The sequence below is a fragment of the Vipera berus genome, assembly GCF_964194415.1.
Source record: "Vipera berus genome assembly, chromosome: 6".
NCBI classification, from domain to species: domain Eukaryota; kingdom Metazoa; phylum Chordata; class Lepidosauria; order Squamata; family Viperidae; genus Vipera; species Vipera berus.
This window is the reverse complement of record NC_138208.1, coordinates 71,852,758-71,873,725: the sequence shown is the minus strand read 5'-3', so window position 1 is coordinate 71,873,725 and position 20,968 is coordinate 71,852,758. Positions and strand designations below refer to the sequence as shown.

At 41.1% G+C, this 20,968-nt stretch overlaps 1 protein-coding gene across 1 annotated transcript in view; it reads left to right on the top strand.

Annotated features, from left to right (window-relative positions):
* DENND2A (DENN domain containing 2A) overlaps nt 1-20,968 on the top strand; it is a gene marked incomplete at its 5' end in the record, with an annotated part of 46,360 nt that overhangs the window by 20,020 nt on the left and 5,372 nt on the right. The window contains 8 exons of the mRNA XM_081330605.1: nt 101-288; nt 1,641-1,750; nt 3,619-3,688; nt 5,051-5,128; nt 5,955-6,095; nt 6,540-6,688; nt 16,451-16,628; nt 19,705-19,746. Of these exons, the coding sequence (XP_081186731.1) occupies nt 101-288; nt 1,641-1,750; nt 3,619-3,688; nt 5,051-5,128; nt 5,955-6,095; nt 6,540-6,688; nt 16,451-16,628; nt 19,705-19,746 (956 nt within the window). The remainder of the gene's footprint in view (nt 1-100; nt 289-1,640; nt 1,751-3,618; nt 3,689-5,050; nt 5,129-5,954; nt 6,096-6,539; nt 6,689-16,450; nt 16,629-19,704; nt 19,747-20,968) is intronic.

Below are 20,968 nucleotides of genomic sequence, written 5' to 3'. Positions count from 1 at the left end.
TCATGGTGAATATGTAGTTTGAAGTGAGACAGAACTTCTAATTGCTGTGGGAGCTGCACCCAAAACAGTTGTTGATTTTGTTGGCTTACCTTTTGTGTAGCTCACAGTCAACGCCTTGTTCATGTAAAATCTCGCCTGAAGCAAGCCCCCAAGTATCACACCTTGGAGAGAGATCTGATTGAGTATCAAGAGAGGCAGCTCTTTGAATATTTTGTTGTAGTGTCATTACACAAGAAGCAAGCTTGTGCACCATATGTCCCCGAAGTTACCCAGCAGTTTCCTTTAAAGGTAAGATTTATGATAGAGAATGCCTGTTCAGAGAGAAGCAAAGGAAGGAGTGCTGTGCTCTGTTGGCTAAAAAGGTTCATTATCCAATATCCGGGTGAGATTCAAGGTGCTGGTGATGACCTATAAAGCCCTAAATGGCTTGGGTCCTGGATATCTGAGGGAACACCTGCTGCCGGCATCAAGCTCCCTTCATCCTGTGCGCTCCCACAGGGAGGGTCTTCTCAGGGTACCGCTGGTAAAAGATTGCCGGCGCACAATACCCAGGGGGAGGACCTTCTCTATGAGTGCGCCTGCCCTTTGGAATAAGCTGCCTATAGAGCTTAGGACTGCCCCTGACCTTCATTCATTCCACCGGGACCTGAAGACCTGGCTCTTTGAGCTCTCTGGCCTGGTCTGAGCATATTAATTGGGATTTTAACTGTTTTTAACTGGGGTTTTATTGCAAGGTTTATATAATTCTTTTTAATTGATTTTAAGTTTTGTAATTGTTGTATCTGTTTTTTAAAAACCTTGTGAACCGCCCTGAGTCCTACGGGAGAAGGGCGGTATATAAATTGAAAAATAAATAAATAAATAAATTTTAGAAGTTGAAACTCATCTGGGTGATACCATATTAGGGAGGTTGACCTACCCAGTGGTGGGAGAGCCAGGATCCACAACATTTTTAGGGAAACTGATAGTCACAAAAGATAGGGCAGTGAAGCAAGTGAATAGGCTAGAACTTTCCAATTTATCCTTATGTTTTAAGGTGAAGTTTGTTGCTGATTACTTTCTTAAAACAATGCTGAGTCTATTTCTGGATTTCAATTACAGGTTTTATGTCTCTTTCCTGAAAATGAGCAAATCTGTGCTGCTGATTTAAGCAGTTGTGCTCATAATAAACTCTGGGGACTGTATGCAGCCTGTGACTTTACATTGCTTATTCCCTACCAGATCTGAGGCAGTTTGCTTTGTCTTTTGATAACTCTCAACAGAATGTAATTCTAAGAATAAGGATGTTAGCATTGATGTAATAAGTAGCTAAAAGGTAGAGGAAATCTGCAAGACAAGGGAATTCCTCAAGATTAGGCTGCAAATAGGGGAGGAAGGCTGATTGGCTGAGTTATACACACACACACAGACACACACACACACACACACACACACACACACACAGAGGTTTGTTAGAAGAAGATCTGGTGAGCTAGTCAGACAGCTATATTAATATCCTCCAGACGGATATATATTCTCTTTCATCACTCCTCCATTTATTTAGGAAGCAAGGTAGATGGAGAGAGGAGAAAAAAATTCATGCAATTTTACTTCTACCGAAATAATTACTGGTAAAAACATCTATTCCTTTCTTCTGCTAGCTTGAACGCTCCTTCAAATTCATGAGGGAGGCAGAGGACCAGCTAAAGGCCATTCCACAGTTTTGCTTCCCTGATGCAAAAGACTGGACTCCTGTTTCTCAGTTTAACAGGCAAGTTAAAGGATGGTTCCTTTTTCCCCTTCTGGCCAGCTCCTAAGTTGCCATTACTCATAATGTTAGCTTTATTTATACAGGATTGCTTTTATGATAACAGTCAAAATAAATTTTGACTTCAGCATGAACAGGGGTCTTCAAACTTGCCCTTTTATGACTTTTGGACTTCAACTCCCAGAATTCTTCAGCCAGGCATGCTGGCTGAGGAATTCTGGGAGTTGAAGTCCACAAGTCATAAAAGGACCAAGTTTGAAGACCCCTGAGCATGAACAACTGAAGAATAAACACAAAACTAGTGGTTCAGAAATATTTAGGGAATCAATGCATTTATTCAGTCATCCAATCCTTATTTGGTCTTTGACCGAAGCAAAGTGCAACGTGAAAGCTACAGAATTAGTCACAAAATTAGTAGTTGTAATTTAAAAATAGTCTTTATTTATAATCTGTACAAAGAGTTGCAATATTAAATATTATAATGCAGCTTGGGGGCCCCCGAAAGCCCTAATAAGCAGGCATATACATAGAATGAAGGCTATTGCTAAGCACATTGTGCTTTAGATTGTAAGCCGCCCTGAGTCTTCGGAGAACGGCGGGATATAAATGGGATTAAAATAAATAAATAAATAAATAAATGATTACAACTGCATACATATATCTAAACATTGCCAAGAAAATTGCATGGACTTGTCTATGAAGTTGCCAGCGGTCAAGATTAATTTGAAGGCACGCCTGACAACCAACAAAAGAATAGTGGCAGAGTGGTTAAAGGAACTGGGTGAGGGACCAGGAGACCATGAGTTCTAATCCTGCCTTAGGCCCAGAAGCCAGCTGGGTGACTTTGTCTAGGCCCTAAAAAAAGCCAAGGACAAGCTACTTCTGAAAAATGCTGCCCAGAAAGTTACAGGGATTTGTTCATGCAGTGAGTAGGAATCAAGACAACTTGAAGTCACAAAACAGAACACGCCCCCCCAACACAAGTATACCATAAAGTGAGCATAAAATGTGATTATTTTATGTCATTTAAAACTATACATCTGAACACGCCCCCCCCCCCCCCAAATTTGTACAGGTAGTCCTCTCGTAACAGCCCTTCATTCAGTGATCAGAGATACAGTGGCACTGCACAAATGGTACTTAACAGTTGGTTCCCAAAGCAATGGCTCTTGCAGCAGCGCCAGGGCCATGTGATCAAAATTTGGGTGCTTGGCCTTGGTATAGATAAGGACAACTTAATCCTGTCTCATTCATAGACTGGAAATGAGATGGAATCAAAAATGACCAGCTAGAGATGCCCCAAACAGTGAGATGGGCAGTATATAAATGAAATAATATAGAGGAATGACAGGGGAAAAATATTGCTAGGGCAATTTTATGCTGTGGCTAAGGGCTAGTAGGGAAGTTCAATTGGTAGATATGCACAGCAGAATTAGTGCTCCTCTAATAGAAAACTATCTTGAGTTCCTGGAAAAAAGTCAGAATGTAATCATAATAGAGAAATAAGTAGTAAAAAAGGAAGGAATAGGTAAAACAGAAATAATTTCTTTGACCCAAAGGTTACCTATATGCAGATAGAGGGCCATATAATTACCTTGATCCTACTTAAAAGAAGCAAAGAGATGAAAGAATTATGATTACTTTCCTTCCTCTTAACCTTAGTTGGGATGTTGGCATATTTGTCATGCACGTTTGTTATGAAGAAGAGGGGCAGTACAATATTTATATTTTTTCTAATAGGGGTCTAAAAAGAAAAGGATGTATGTACTTAAAAACGTACATAATTTCTTTTTAACACCTATACATATTTTCTAGAATTGAAGATAACCTTGTCATTGAAGAAAGTTTCTTTAAAACTCTCTCTTTTTCAGTGAGACATTTTCATTTGTCTTGACTAGTGAAGATGGCAGCCGGAGATTTGGGTACTGTAGAAGAATACTGGTAACTATTTAGTTTCTTCTTCAAAAATTGGGTAGGATGGTCTCACAGGCCTCCTCTGAAATAGCAACGAGGGAAGAAAAGGTTTTGTGGATATTATTGCTGAATCATAATTTTCTTTTTGTAGCCAAATCCAAGCTCTCTTAACTGTCTTCTCACTGTTAACGGAATATTTGAAATTGCGTATCTAGGAAACTAATGATATTTTTTGTTTTGTTTTAACAGAGTGTGGTACTTAGTCTTTTGCAATTTGCTGGGTTTTTTTTAGAGAAATTAGCCTTGGATTAGACTTATGGAAAACAATCTAGCATAAGAGGATAACTGTAAATTAGTAAATAGGTGCCTCAGAAGCGTTCGGGTCGTTCTCATCTTTCACGCCACTTGTTTAGTGACTGTTAGAAGTTGCAACGGCACTGAAAAAAAATGGTAGGATGGTTTTTCATACTTACAACTGACAGCATCCCCTTTGTCCCTTGATCAAATATGATTGCTTGGCAACTGGCATGTACTTATGACGGTTGCACTGTCCCAGGTTTCTGTGATTATCATTTGTAACATTTCCAGCCAGCTTCCGATAATCAAAGTCAATGGGGGAAGTCAGGTTCACTTAACAACTGCAGTGATTCACTTAACAACTGTGGTTTTAAAAAGTCCTAAAAGGAGGCACAACTCACTTTAACAACTGTGCTTAGCAATGGAAATTTTGGGCTCAACTGTGGTCGTAAGTTGAAGACTACTGTTGTGATTCAGGGTCAGCCTGTGGGTTCGGCAGTTGGGTCGGACGAGGAGGGGGGTGTTGAAGAGCTTGCTGATGATGGCTTTGAGGCTCCGCAGAGCCCTCAGCCAGGCCCCTCCCACCTGGTCACGACGGAGACCCAGCTGTGTGAGCCTGACAGCGTGGATGAAGATGACCCACAGCTGGCCCTGTTCAAGGACGCCCGACACAGGAGGCAGTCAATCAGGAGTAAACAGAGGAAGGCAATGGGGCACCTCAGAAGGAGGCAGAGAGAGGCCACGCCCTGAACTGTATTTAAGGGGAATGTGTGGGAGGGCTGGTTTGCTGAAGGCAACCGCTTGGATAGTTCCTGTTTCATAGCTCCTGTTTCATGGTTGGTGTCTTGTCTTGCTCTGTTTTATGTTAATAAATTTGGCAGGCTTTATTCCAGCCTCTTGCCGTTTGTAAAGGGGTTGTCCCTGCTTTTGCTGCAGGGCCGGTAGCAGGCTGGTACAGAACAACTACCTGTTGTGAGTTAGGTTGGAAGAACTGCTTTGTGCATGGAATAGAAGGTTGCCGTGACTTTGGTTTCTTCTTGTTCATCACTCTCTGTTTCTGTGTATCTGTGTTGTGTCCATCTCTCTTGAAAGCCCAGTGGGAAAGGGAAACGTCTTCCAGAAGTTTACTGCATTGTGAGCCGCTTGGGGTGTTTCAACCTCTTCTCGAAGGTGAGGGAGAAGGACCATGCAAATTGTCCCCAAAGTGGGTAGGGACAGAGGAGGAGGAGGGTGGCCCTTCCCTGGTCACTTTACTGACCCACATTGCCCCTTAGAAGTGCAACTCCAAACAAGGATGAAAACCTGGTCCCGATGGATAATTCAGAATAGTTGGTTGCTGTTGTCGAATATGAATCTCAAGTGCTTTTAAAAAAAGGGCCAGTTGTTTCTGCTTTTAAGCATGTTAAATGCATTTTTCTTCTTCTGCCACAGTTAGAAGCCAAAGTAGATACTGCCAGAGATCTGTGATTAGCATTTGCTTCTGTTTGTTTTTTTAAAAGAGAGAAAAGAGCCACCCAGAGAGGCAGTTTGGATCAGAAAAGTAACCTCTGGAGGATGGAGACCATAATCTCATCATTTTTTATTTGTGCAATTTCCAATTTTTAAAATTGCTCCCAGACCTGCTAGATACTTCCCATAGGTAGTTAAATAAGTTTTACAGCTGAGGACAAATAGCAGTTTGGGAGGGGGACATATTGTTTGAGGGTATATTGTCTGGACAGAAAAGCATGCCCACCCATGCCTTTCCATGCCTACCTGCCAGCTATTTACTTAACTTGAAGGAGAAATAGTAACACAACAACAGCACTAGGTGTCTAAATGAGAGAGAGGCCCTTCCCACCAGTAACTGTGGGATTCCGATGCTTGATTGTTTTGTGTGGCATCAAACAATGATATGACAACAATGAAAAGCTTGCAAGAGGAGAGAAAAGGAGTAGGTTCCTGAAGCAAAATACTTGGTCTCCTCCCTTCTATTTCTTCTTTCTCTGTCATTCAGATCTTGGATGAAGTTGAGAAAAGACGTGGCATTTCGCCTGCCTTGGTCCAGCCGCTCATGAGGAGCGTCATGGAAGCTCCTTTTCCAGCCCTGGGTCGGACTATCTCCATCAAGAACTTCCTGCCTGGTTCTGGAACAGAAGTAATGCTGGCTGGGGAATTCTGAGAGTTTAAAGTCCACTGAGAGTTAAAGTCCACTGATCTAGACAGAACCACCCTTCAAAAATAGATGAAGTAGCTAAACGTGCATGCTTGCAATTTTCCATGTATAGGTTTCCCTTTGGGTCCCTCGATTAACTGCTTTCTGAACATGTGGAGATCGTAATTAGGAATCAGCTCATTTGTTTACTTCCTGGTAGAAGATTCCAACGTGAAAATACACAGAAAAGGGGTGGGTGGGCTTTTGAGTAAGGCAAATTTACAAAGCAAATTGTGGCCCACAGTTCTGAAAAGGCTGCAATTGGTGTTCTCAGAGTCTTACTCCCCCTATTTACAGATTTAATAATAGGGCTTATAGGATGCTTAGGTCAGAACTAACTCTGAGTTGATTTTAGATCTTGTATGTCTACTGCATTCTTTGTTTCAGGTTATAGAGCTGTGTCGACCGCTTGATTCAAGACTTGAACATGTTGATTTTGAGTCCTTGTTCTCCTCACTTAGCATCAGGCACTTAAGCAGAGTCTTTGCTTCCTTGCTGTTGGAGAGACGGGTGATATTTATAGCAGACAAGCTCAGGTAACCATCTGCCTCCTATTTCTCTGCTTTACCTGTTAGGCAAACTATTATCCAACCTATCTGTCCTTAAAGCCAGTTTTCAATGGTTGCCTAAATCCTAGAGTAGTGACTGCATCTATTTTCCTAGCTTCAAAAGGCAGAAATGTATCTTCTGCACAATTGGAGTTCTGGAGCTGAGACATCTGTGATGTATATTTCTCCTTTCTTGGCTTCCACTGAAGTTGGCTTCAAACATTAATGCTTTCCATGTAAAAATTGCAGTTATTCTTGAATAATAGGAGTGTCTGGCTATCTTGGTTGATCTCCAACTATGGATATCGCTTTGGGACAGTAAGGAGTGGCTGCTACAATCAGTCTAAATTCCTGGGGACAAATTTGTGCAAGATGTAGTGATAGCTGGGCTTTGTGGAGGAACTCCAGAGCTGAATAACCCAGAAAAGACCCATATTAATAGCAGAATATCAGAGGATGGAGACAGCAGGAGCATCTGGGCCTCAGTATTTTTTCTGTCTCATGGTTTAAAACAGGGGTGTCCAACAGCCGGCCCGTGGGCCGGATGCGTCATGCTGAAACCGCGTCTCCCCCCATTGCCGGCAATGGAAAAAAAGTCACGATACGTCATGACACATCACATGATGTTGCGAGTTTAACACCCCTGGTTTAAAAATCTAGCTAGGAGCTAGACTGATAATCATATATGTCATTATACATGCCTGTTCTTTTGCCTGGATAAATAAACAAAAAGGCATGGCTTTGTAAAGTCAGATACACCACATATCCTTCAGCATAAAATCATGAAGTCCATGTTTTAATTTTATCTGACTGCTGGGTTCGTATGGAGAAAAATGTTGCTGTTGAGAACTCACGATGAATGCAAGTCCAGGAAGTGTTAAAGTGTATGGTTTAATATTACTGGTATTTATAATAAAAGGACTTAAGATGAACACAAGTGTTTCTACATTAGTTGTTTACGTTGGAACTGATATCATTTTGAACTTCTAAAGGATCCAGATAATGCAGGTGCTGAACAGCTAAACGGAAATTTTTACAGGATTGCTCTTCCATCCTTTTCATTACAAGGATTTATGTGACTTAAGTATTTGCAATTTAAAAAGTGCTTGAGTGTAATTTTTTTATGTGTTCTGCACTATTTCAAAATGGATTATCATTTTGAAGCAGAAAACATATAAATGGTACCGAAATTGGTTAATAAGCAGAATGTAGCTTTCACTTCTTTTAAAAAAACAAAATCCTGACTATTGTCAGAGTTGTCTGTTCTAAAGTCTAATTATTGTAGTTTCCAGCCATTCAAAGATAACCAGATTCTTGATTCTTTCCCAGTCAGTTGTACATAATCTGCATGGCTATACAGAACACCTAAATATTCTCTCTTATCTTTACTGTTATCTTCTTAGTAGCCATATATATTCTGCAGTAGGTAAAATATGCTCATAATGTGCTTTGAATGAAAATATGCAAAGGTTTAAGTGGCTTTGGGGCCCTTAATTAGCTTACATGGCACATTTGAAAGGGTTAGGAAGGCTAACACATTTTGCCAACCAAAATCTATTGGCTGTGAAGCCTCAGGATATCTTTATATTTGCATATATGCAGCCTACAGCATACCCCTTAATGCCAGACCCATGCCATGTGCTTTGTCCTTATGCCTAGAAGGTTTCAGGTTTTACTGTGAATTTCAGAAGTTGAACAGGGCAGTTTGCAAACCTTCTGATCCCCACCCCCACCCCTTGCATAGATAGCCTTTGTTTTCCCGCTCACAAATTATTTGGACAAAAACCTCTTCCTCCCACACCTTGGGAAAAGAGGGGGGGGGCAGATCTCTTTAAGATTTTCTGCAGCTGGTGCCTGGCCCTCATCCATTTTTAAAAAGTTGGAGGATGGGAAGAGCAAGGGTTTTTTTCCTCCCAACCAGAAAAGGCAAAATTTAACAGATGAATAATGATGCTTATTCAAGTTTCAGCAGCCTGCCTGTTTTTTTCACAATTCCCAGTAAGTCCGGCTGCTTCCGTGGGACTAGAAGAAGGAAGGGTGAAGCTGCCAAAAAAAAAGAGAGAAGAAAAAATCATTCATTCACGTTGTTTTTTAAAATGGACAACAAGCAGACTAAATTGATATAGTAGATCTGTTGCAGAAAAGGTAAACTGAAGTCTTAAAATTCTTCAAGAGGACAGGTTACCTTCTAGATATTTTGGACTTCAACTCTTATCATAGTTAGTGGGAAAGTATAGATAATCCTTCACTTACAACAGTTCATTTAATGATCATTCAAAGTTACAATAGTCCTGGAAAAAGTGACTTGTGACCATTTTTCACTTATGACCCCTGCAACATCCCCATGGTCACATAATCAAAATTCAGACATTTTGCAACTAACTCATATTTATGAGGCTGCAGTATCCTGGAGTCATGTGATTACCTATTGCAACTTTCTGATAAGCAAAGTCAGTGGGGAAGCCAGATTCATTTAACAACTTAACAACTTGCAGTGATAAACTTTAAACTTAATAACTGTGGCAAGAAATGTCACAAAATGGGGCAAAATTCACTTAACAAGTGTCTTGCTTAGCAACAGGCATTCTGGGCTCAGTTATAGTCGTAAGTTAAAGACTACGTGTATAGTCAAGGTTTGTGGAGCTGAAGTTACAAATACCTAGATCAGTGATGGCGAACCTTTTAGAGACCAAGTGCCCAAACTGCAACCCAAAACCCACTTACGTATCATCGGGTGCCGGGTGGGTGGGGCCCTTTGGGTGGGTGTGGCCAATTTTGTGGGCATGGCCCATTGGGTGGGCATGGCTGCAGTGGTAATGGCAGGCTGGGTGGGACTAAAAAGTTCAAGCAATCAATTCCAACTTTGTGAGAACTTTCTTTTCCCCGCGAGAAGTTGAAATTGATTGATTTATTGACCTTTTTTTTGTACATGGCGGGGGAGGCCTAAAGCGAAAAGGTTTTATAAAACCCAGCTGAAGGCCTAGAACTAGGGCAATGGCATGCGTGCCCACAGAGAGGGCTCTTGAGTGCCACCTGTGGCACCCGTGCCATAGGTTCGCCACCACGGACCTAAATGATACCAGGTTACCTTGGTTTTTATTGTCTTAAACAAGATTAGAAAACAGAGTAGAATTGTTTGCAAAATTGTAAATAATGTTGTTTGTTATCTGGGTTATATGTACTTCAAAAATCATTTGAAGGAAGTACTTCAAACCTCCTGCAAGTATTGAACTTCTCTGCAATAGAGTATCCCCTTTTTTTCCTCAAGCTTATTTGTGAACTCAAGAAAAAGATACCGCTGCTTTAAAAGTCCTGTTGAAAATGTGCTACCTTGATGATTTAGTTTGTTAAAACAGCAGCATTCTAGCTAAAAAAAGTTATATTGCTTAAATGAATAACAGATGTGCAATAAGTTCATGAAGCCCAAGGACCTCTTCCAAACTATTTTCAAAGTATACACAACTTTAATTAGAGTAATTGCACAGATTTTCTTGATCTTGAGTAAGAGGTGTAACAGCACAATTATGAAATGGTGTAACGGCTATGGAATCATTTTTCTGTGATTTCAAGGAAATATGTACACTTGAGGCCTGAAATTGACTTTTTATTTATTTAAGGAGCATATTAAAGTGCAATCTTAATTTATGTGGTTCTAAAATTTGAAAATGTGCTCAAATCCTGTGAAGGATATCAAAAAATATGTTCTGTGTTGGGATCTAATATTTCTATTGCAAGTTTTTCTTCTGACAAATTAAGGTTATAACTTTATTAAGCTTATTACATTGAGAGTTTTAAGCAAAAACTTTGGAAGGCCAATCAAAGGATGGATTGTAGTCATAGAGCCATGGAGATTTGCATGTTCCAGCTGGAATTCAGAAGAGATGTTTGCTCAGATACTGTATATACAAATCGCATCATTCCATTACACGGATCATTATTACTTGGACATGGTCCAAGTGGTGATATCATAGTCACTAGTTTGTCAGAAACATCTTTTTATTAAGTGGGTGGAGAAATCATTTTTTCCTGCCTCCTGTCACTCTGCATTTTTCATCCTTTTTTTCCCCTCTGACCGTATCATATTTGGCAACTCTGGTCATCCTTAGAAGGTGTAGAATTACTCTAGAACTGTCGTAAAAGAGGCTCTACTTCATGTCACATGACATGTCACGACAATTGCGACTCTTTTTGCATTGCCGGCAATGGGGTAGGTGCGGCTTCGATATGATGAAACTGGCCCGGGGACCGGCAGGTTGACACCCCTGCTCTACTTCCATTAGGGATCTTTTCTCTGCCTTTTGTGTCATTTTCATGCTGCTTTTGTAAATGTGCAATGAAGACCGCTATTAGTATTATTAGTATTATGATGGCTCAGTGGGTTAGGACGCTGAGCTTGTCGATCAGAAGGTTGGCAGTCTGGCAGATCGAATCCCGAGTGCCGCATAACAGAGTGAGCGCCTGTTACTCGTCCCAGCTTCTGCCAACCTAGCAGTTCGAAAGCACGTAAAAATGCAAGTAGAAAAATAGGGACCACTCCGGTGGAATGGTAACAGCGTTCCGTGCACCTTTGGCGTCTAGTCATGCCGGCCACATGACCATGGAGACGTCTTCGGACAAGCGCTGGCTCTTCGGCTTTGAAACGGAGATGAGCACCGGCCCCTAGAGTCGGAAACGACTAGCACGCGTGTGCGGGGGAACCTTTACCTTTACCTTTACACAGTTTAGGAGTTTGACTGAAGGAGAAATCCTCAAGTTTAATACATAAACAATAAAATTTGCTTGGGAATATGTGAATTATTTTATGTTTCTGAAGGGAGATTTTATTTCTGTTTAGTTTCTCATTTTGTTTCCCTCTTCCCTCACTTTCTGTTAAAAACCAGTCCTGAAGCAGCTGTTTGAGATTGTTCAATGGTTTGGAATGTTTCAAGTAATTCAACAGAAGGTATTTAATGAGTACATGCAGATTTTTAAAAAGCATAGGGGAGTTTGGATTTATCACAGTCTTACTCCAGCCAGTCATATTCATATAGGACTCACTTGTTCCCTGAGAGAACTATTTACTAACTACATATACCTTGGGCATCTCAGGGCTGACCTTACATTTGGGGAAGTGGACTTAGGATCTTGTGAAATGGCAACCAATTCTGTTGGTTTTTTATTTTAACTATTAGGGAGGGGCACTGTGCTCCTTGATGGAAAGGAGAACATTGGCTTTGGAAAAATGTCTTGAGCCAGTTTTGGTACATGTGGTTACTTCCATCTTTCTGTAGCTTTCCATGAAAGGAAGAGACACTGGCTTTTTGCCAGTATTGAGTGTATGTATTGCAGAGCATTTTTGAACAAAGCCCAAACCAGGTTTAATGTGCATTTATTCATAAAGAAATTACTGAGTTGCCTTTTGATTCAAAAAAGACTTTTCTGGGCAACTTCACAATAGAAAACTTTAAAACAGTGTAAAAACCTGGGATACCAACCAAAGCAAAACAATAGGAAAAAATTTCTCTCGAAGCAAAAAGGATCCATTTGAAGTTATTTAAAAGGCATGCGGAATAGGGAAAAAAAGTTTTAACAGCCCATCTAAAACTGTGACAAAGATGCCAATTTAAGCTACGTGCAGAAAGTGCATATCTTGTTATTTTTCTTTCCCTTTTCAAGATCCTTTTTGTTATTATGAACCTTGAGAGTGGAAAGGAAAAAGAAGAAGCTTATTTCTTCTTCCCCCCACCTTCCCACAATAACTCTAGTAATTGATCTTGTTAGCTAAAAAAAAACTTGATGTGCGGGTTCCTATTTTTTTTAAAAAAAAAACAACAACACAAGCTATTGCATTAGTCTGAGCTGCTCAACCCTTTTGCGTGAAGCTTATCATTTTAATTTAATTTAATTTAATAATATTTCTATACCGCCCTTCTCCCGAAGGACTCAGGGCGGTGAACAGGGCAAGAATAAAAATACAGGATTACAAAAGTTAAGAAAATGATTAAATACATGCCCATATACTAAAATACATCTTAAAACCCCAATAAAATAACAATAACAACCCCCCCCAATCCCCTCATCAGGCCAGGCCAGCTTGTTCAAAAAAGTATGTTTTTAGGTCGCGGCGAAAGGAGCGAAGATCGGGCGCCGTCCGGACCTCAACCGGTAGCTGATTCCATAGTTCCGGGTCGCCCACAGAGAAGGATCTCCCCCTGGGGGACACCAGTCAACATTCTCTGACCGGTGGCACCCTGAGGAGGCCCTCTCTGTGGGAACGCACAGGGCGGAGGGAAGTTGATGCCGGCAGCAGGTGTTCCCTCAGGTACTCCGGACCCCTGCCATGTAGGGCTTTGAACACCGTTACTAGTACCTTGAATTGAGATAGGAAGAATCCAATAATTGGTAATACAAAAGAACTCTGGGAGCCAGAGTGCCTTTCCGTTTTTTATTTTTTTAGAATTTATTTTTTCCTAGAGTAAAAATGACAGATTCTTACTGTCATTTACAAAGAGGAAGCCAGCAACTCATTTAGAGTTTGGTGGTTTTATTTTAATGATTAATGATTCACTTAGGATCCAATTTCACCAACTCGTCATTCCATATTTGAATTAATTATATATATAAACATGGATGGGGACATATCCCACAAAATAATTTGAAATTATTGTTTTAATACAGCTGTGACATTTAATCTTTTATTGCATTATTTAAAAGGTTTTTTTTAAAAAAAATGTTTAAAAAGCTTCAGAAAGCTTGCAGTGGCTTAACCTGACCTTAACCAAAAGTGTAAAATGATAGTATTGCAGCATAGAAATTTAATAAATAAGTAAGTATTATTAAATGAACAAATCACAATTAATCATGTTCCTCCAATCCTCTCAGTTTAAACAGCCTGGTCTCCATGCAATTCCAAATCTGTCTTTTACAACCCAGGAATGTTAATTCCTAAGAGTATCACTAATGATCAGAAATAGTGGAATGGTCTCATAAAGTCTGTACTGGGCACTAGTTGAAAGACAACTGCTCCAAAATATTTGGTGGTGTGTGAGTAAGGCTCCCATTACTCACGCTGTCCCAACTTATTTCTTCTTTGTCCCAAAAGGTCAGTTTAGCAACAATGGACAATGTTGGCATTGACAGATGTGTTGTGGACATGAATGATACACGTTCCTAAGAGCAAGTTAGACTTGCCTTTTTGGTGATGGGTTGATAGTGAGGGCAGGTTAAAACCTGTGTTGTCTTCTGCAAACAATCTGGATCCAGGTTGCGGGAGTGGAAGAGGAGCGGTGCTAATCAAAATGTGCATTTCTGTGTAGTTAAGAAGAAGACCAGAAGGATAAGAGAAGAAGGAATGAGTTTAGAATTCAACACTTCACATCTCATAGAAATTTTAGTTTTTATCTTGAGGGATAGAAACTTTATTCTGTTTAAAAAAAAAGATTCTTAGCCAGGCAGAATTGCTGCATAGAACTTCAGTCCTTTTTCCCCCCCAAGTTCTTTCATTTTCCGTCATATAGCTGCAGAAATTGTTGTCAGGGGTGGAATATTCTTCCTTTACCAAGCCTTCCCTTTTCCCTCCTGCTCAGCATACATTCTCTCATGGTGCTTAACTCAAGCCAGCTGTAAGTGGTTTCCTGGCCATATGATTCCTTTAGGCAGCACAATATATCTCTCTCCTTCTCTGCCTCCCATCTCCATCCATTGAAGACCTGGCTTATAAACCGAATGACGTTATGGCTCTGTTTGAGTTACATATGCAGCTTCCAGATGCTCTGATGAGTGGCTTGTTCTTTTGCCTATCTCAGAGGGTGGGGTTTTAAAACTGTTGGTTTTGATTATGAAAATAACATTACCATATTCCCCTTTTGCAAAAAGACAGTTTCCTGGCAGTTCCTTTCCTAAAATATGAAAAACCCAAAGTCTCTCCTAATCTGGTGGCTGTATTTGAACGTAAACTGCATGTCATCCAAACATATCTACAAAGCCTGCCGTGATGGCATTCGTTCTGTGCCTGTCTATTTATTCATTTTTCTTGATGCATTTTTTTCAAAGTACAAGACAGCTTACAAGATTATTTAAAAATCATGAAAATATCATCATCATCATCATCAAGGCTCCATTATTCAAATGCACACTGATGAATTTTGTTAAATAGAAGTAGCAAAGTTCTTTTTATGCCAGCTGTTCTCAACCAGATATATTTAAAATGTGTTGGACTTCAGCTCCTGCTTCTATAACTTTGCTGTACAGTCCATGCTTTTTCCTTGTATTCCCCTTTGATTAGCAGTATTTCTGTTTGATCAGCAGGAGGAATTTGTATTGGCACAATCTTGGTGTTTTAGAAACCAGGCAATTTGAGAAAATGATGGGTTGTGGTAGATCAGTGGAAGATCTGGCTATCCGTGGCTATTGGTTTAGATGATTGTATTCTGTCTCCAAAATTAAAAGAAGGGGGATGTCTCAAAAACCACCTCCCAAGGAGTAGCAGATTCATGGCCCTGCTCATGAACCTTTAACCTGCCATGCCACAATGACTCAGAAGTTAACTAGATGGGCTTTGAAGCTGATCCCATGAGGTTTTGTGTTTTTTTTTAAATACCAAAATGTTCTCAGTTGTATGTACGTCAGACGGTTCCTTGGGATTTTTTTGTTTATGCCAGCTTCCCACAGATGGCTGATTTCAGCAGAAATGCAGGCTTGGTTTTGATAGCAATTCCATTAGTTGGCAGGAAAAAGTATTAGGAATTTGGGACAGCTCCATGCCTTGCCGTGTGTAAAAGGCAACAGTGAGAAATCTGAGCATTTACTTAATCCTGTATTTCCAGGCTCGTACTCAAGGAGAAAATGGGCCTAAAAGTGAGGTGAACCCAACAATGTTATTTGGGGACATCATCCTGTCTGCACTGTAGTTGCTGGAAGCTACTTCTGATTAAATTGGTCTGGTGTATTTTATGGAATCAAGGGAATTCCAGCTTTCTGCTGGGCCTTCTATTCCTAGAAGCAATAATAATAATAATAATAATAATAATAATAATAATAATAATAATAATAATAATAATAATAATAATAATAATAATAATAATAATAATAATAATAATGGACCTTGGAAGGGACCTTGGAGGTCATCTAGTCCAACCCCCTGCTCAGGCAGGAAACCCTATACCATTTTAGACAAGTGGCTGGCCAGTCTCTTCTTAACAACTTCCAGTGTTGGAGCATTCACCACTTCTGGAGGCAGGTTGTTCCACTGGTTAATTGTTCTAACTGTCAGGAAGAATGCAAACACTAACACTGAACAAAAGCTGCCGGCATCTCTTTATATGATCCCCAAAAGGTGTTGACACCTCTGTGCAAAAACTTTTAGCATGCAGTTATTTTGAAAGCTAAATTAAAAAAAAACATTGGAGGGATGTATATTTTAAAAGTCTCCCTAGGAAAAATATTAATTTTAAATATTTTTTTAAAAAACTATTTGCATTTTTAAAAATGGTCTTGAATAATTCATATTAAGTATACCTAAATTAGAGAGAAATGTTTATATAATCTTTTCTTTTTCCTCTAAAAACTGTTTTTAAAAGCCACCTATAATATTGTAGTATCAACACAATAAAACAGACTAGGTTTTCACAAGTCAGTTTTTGGAATAGACTTTATATTGAGAGAAAGCCAGTTGTGTTTGTTAATCTGTGTTTGTTTGTTTGTTGATTTTAAATGCTTTGAAGAACTGCTACAAGGAATCTTGATGGCTTCTTTCATTTTTATTTCTTCTAGTACCTTGTCCAAATGCTGCCATGCCACAGTGGCACTTCTTTATCCCTTTGCCTGGCAGCACACTTACATCCCGGTACTTCCCCCTTCAATGATTGACATTGTCTGCTCACCAACCCCCTTTCTGATTGGCCTGCTCTCCAGTTCCTTGCCCCGCCTCAAGGAGCTGCCAGTGGAAGAGGTGAGACAGACTAGCTGAAGATTGTGATAAAGCCCAATTTGGCTTTAAGTTGCATGTGGGAAATCAGATACGGGACATTTCAATACCTTACTAGCCACGTACTTTAACAATCTGTGAGCAGACAGTGTTTTCAGCTGGAAACACATTGTGGCTCAGAGGGAGACCTTTTTAAAGCAGCACTTTTCAAACTTGACATTGTTAAGATCTGTGGACCTCAACTCCTCAAATTCCCAGTATACTGGCTGGGGTATTCTGGAGTTGGAGGTGTGCACATCTTAACACTATTATCAAGTGTGAAAAACACTGATTTAAACCATTGTATTAAAAATTGCCTGCAGAAGTAAATAAAGTGCATTGGTTGGACTACAGGAAACCGGGGTACACTATGTAGAAATTATTTCTTTGAGAACTTACTCTAATGCCTGCCTTCTCTATTTTTCAGCCCTTTTAGTCTTTTTTTAAATTAGGGGTTTTTTTTAAAAAAAAAGGTTATCTGAAGCTTTTTTAAAGACCATATTTATACTTGCTTTATCATCTCCTTTCAGAATGAGGTAAATTTTTCAGTGTCATTTTGAAAATGTTTACCTAAGGCACCTTCAGGGGGAAAATTGCTTTGAGAAGCAGCAGATCCATTTTTTAAACAAATAACCAAATTAAACACACATTGACAATCCTGTGCTTCCATCATTGAAAGGCAAGCAGCTATCTCTCATTTTAATTCACCCCATTGCTCCTCTCCGTTGTGTGGCAGCTCAGGCGGGAAAAATTTCTGAGCAGAAATCCCCCCCCCTTTCTCTCTCTCTCTCTGTCTCTCAGAGAGGCAGGGAGGAGAGAGAAGCGAAGAACAGCTTCCATGTGTTTCAGTTGTCAGCCTGTGGTTTTGTGCTGAAATTCATAAAGCCAACCTATGATCAGACGGGTTTCATATCTTTTTGTGGCTCGTGGGATTAAACTAAGGATATGCAGCCTTTTCTCCTGAAAGCTGCAAAGCAGACAATCATTTTCTCAAGGAGATCAGTGTACTTCTTCCCTCTATCCCTGGAGTGCAGAAACCTGGATCAAATCTGGAAGTGTCCTTTAACTGGTGCATTGGGAGTGTCTCTCCCAAAAGGGTGGGGGCAGGACAAAAACTAATTTAAACTGCCCTTTTATTAACTTGATATATAGCTTATATATATTTATAGCTTTTATATATATATGTGTGTGTGTGTGTGTGTGTGTACATTTTTTTAGATTGCTAACAAAGAATTAAAGGGATGGCTTTTGGCTGACTGATGAAAACAGTCAGCTCAGTGGGTTAGGATGCTGAGCTTGTCGATCAGAAGGTCGGCAGTTTGGCGGGTCGAATCCCGAGTGCCGCGTAACAGAGTGAGCGCCTGTTACTCGTCCCAGCTTCTGCCAACCTAGCAGTTTGAAAGCACGTAAAAATGCAAGTAGAAAAATAGGGACCACTACGGTGGGAAGGTAACAGCGTTCCATGCGCCTTTGCCGTCTAGTCATGCCGGCCACATGACCACAGAAACGTCCTTGGACAAGCGCTGGCTCTTCGGCTTTGAAACGGAGATGAGCACCGGCCCCTAGAGTTGGAAACGACTAGCACGCATGTGCGGGGGAACCTTTACCTTTATATATATATATACATATATATATAACTGATGAGAACAAATAAGTTTGAAATGATCATATCAGTCTCCCTTTATTCTTTGTTAGCAAGCAAAAAAAAAAAATACCGTATATACTTGAGTATAAGCCGAATTTTTCAGCCCACTTTTTGGGCTGAAAAAATTCCACTTCGGCTTATACTCCAGTCAACAAAAAAACTTACCGAGGACTTGTGCGCGGCCGAGGCTTTGGTGCTTCCGGGATCGCGCGCACCTCTCCCAAGCCACCGCCGTCCGAGACCTGCCGAAGTTTGGGGAGGTGCGCGCGCACCTCCCCAAACCTCCCCAAACGTCGGCAGGTCTCCGTTCCTCCGCGCCCTGCCTGCCTGCTTCTTTCCGCAGCAGAAAGAAGCAGGCAGGCAGGGCGCGGAGGAACGGAGACCTGCCGACGTTTGGGGAGGTTTGGGCGCCTCCCCAAACCTCCCCAAACGTCGGCAGGTCTCCGTTCCTCCTGCCGACGTTTGGGGAGGTTTGGGCGCCTCCCCAAACCTCCCCAAACGTCGGCAGGTCTCCGTTCCTCCTGCCGACGTTTGGGGAGGTTTGGGTACCTCCCCAAACCTCCCCAGGTCTCCGTTCCTCCGCGCAGACCTGCCGACGTTTGGGGCCCCAAACGTCGGCAGGTCTGCGTGGAGGAACGGAGACCTGGGGAGGTTTGGGGAGGCGCCCAAACCTCCCCAAACGTCGGCAGGAGGAACGGAGACCTGCCGACGTTTGGGGAGGCGCCCAAACCTCCCCAAACGTCGGCAGGTCTGCGCGGAGGAACGGAGACCTGGGGAGGTTTGGGGAGGCGCCCAAACCTCCCCAAACGTCGGCAGGAGGAACGGAGACCTGCCGACGTTTGGGGAGGTTTGGGGAGGCGCCCAAACCTCCCCAAACGTCGGCAGGTCTGCGCGGAGGAACGGAGACCTGCCGAGGTTTGGGGAGGCGCCCAAACCTCCCCAAACGTCGGCAGGTCTCCGTTCCTCCGCGCCCTGCCTGCCTGCTTCTTTCCGCGGCGGAGGCTTGCAGAACGGCGGATCGGCTTATACTCGAGTCAACAACTTTTCCCAGTTTTTGGGGGTGAAATTGGGGGTCTCGGCTTATACTCGAGTCGGCTTATACTCAAGTATATACGGTACACAAATATGAGTCGCCACTGCTGTGGCTACTGCCTGTAAATGGCCTTGGGCTAGGCTGAAACAGGAAATAAGATTTGTCCCGTGTCTGTGACTAAGCAAGTGTATTCTGAATGCTTAAACATTTAACATACATACATACATACATACATACATACATGAATTTCCTTCTGTCCTACCTAAAATTACACTTTACTTAATAATTTTTGAGGAATTTTGAGTTCTGCATGCAAGACCTTTAGGCAGCTCTTCTGCTCTAATGTTTTCTCTCTCTTTTTATGTGTATTTATTGGTGGCCAGGTCCTTGTGGTTGACCTTGTTAATAACCGGTTCCTTAGACAGGTAAGCATAACTTATTTTTCAATCTTTTCTTTTTAATTTGTTCAGGGAGAATGGAAGGATGGGGAAATCTTTTGCTGAAAATCATTTGATATTGGAAATAGTCTATCACTTTCTTAATTCCTGCAAATCCAAAGAGAGTCATGGGAAATCTAGACTAGAAACAAGATAGCCATCCAAAGCTGAGAATTTACAAGTGACATAGCTTTTTCGTGGGTGCATGCATATCATTTTATCCTGACATCTCCTCTGATCAGCAGTTTCAGAAGCATCAAACCATCCTAAAGCCTGTCAGAATTACTGGGGCAAGTGAAAGTGCAGAAAGGAAAATAATTGAAATGGTGACCCTTGGTTTTGAGAGAAAAAGAAAGATTGACTACATGTCTACTTTTCCAGCCAGAATTGAGAATATCTCTCTTAGCCAAAGTCACCAAACATGGTTGTTGTTGTGGGGAAAGTAGAAAGAAGTAGTATTAGTATGTTTGCCACTTGAGTTCCATGTGTGTGTGTGTGTGTGTGTGTGTGTGTGTGTGTGTGTGTACACCACACACACACACACACACACACACACAGAGAGAGAGAGAGAGAGAGAGAGAGGAATAGGGGCCAAAAGCCCTGCTCAGGATATCAGAAAAGGAGATATAAATGCCAATGGAAAACTTGCAACTGCCAGGTGTATGCTGCATTGTCCTTTACTGGCAATTTTCCTATGTGTTCTATTGCTCCATTTTCTCAACAAAAGGAAACCAATTAAGGAGAAAGGCTGGAATATCTTCTCAGTGACTTATCCCTTGGTAGCATTAGGATCTGTTCAATTAGAAGCTATTTTTGTCCTCAGGGTTGAGTCTGGAGCTAATTAAATGGAAGCCATGGAGCAAGATGGAATCTATTACAATTGGATCCTTCAACATTCGTAGGTGCCAAATGCCATTTAATGCCTATCCTTTTAACTTGACCATATCCACAAAGGGGAAAGGTATCCCATACATTTAATAGAAAATGGAGATTTTGCAGATGCCCATGAAGTATCAAAAAGACCAATCTCCAAAAATGCTCTGTCATTTTTCTCAGACTGTCTGAAGCTCAAACAGCCTTGAGTATATGAAATATGTATGTTCTTTCACAGATTCAAAAAGCAGATTTGTAGAACAAGAGCAGTATTGTCAACTTGGTCTCCTTACATGCAGGATCCGGTTTCATACAAGCTTTTTGAATGCATGTTTTT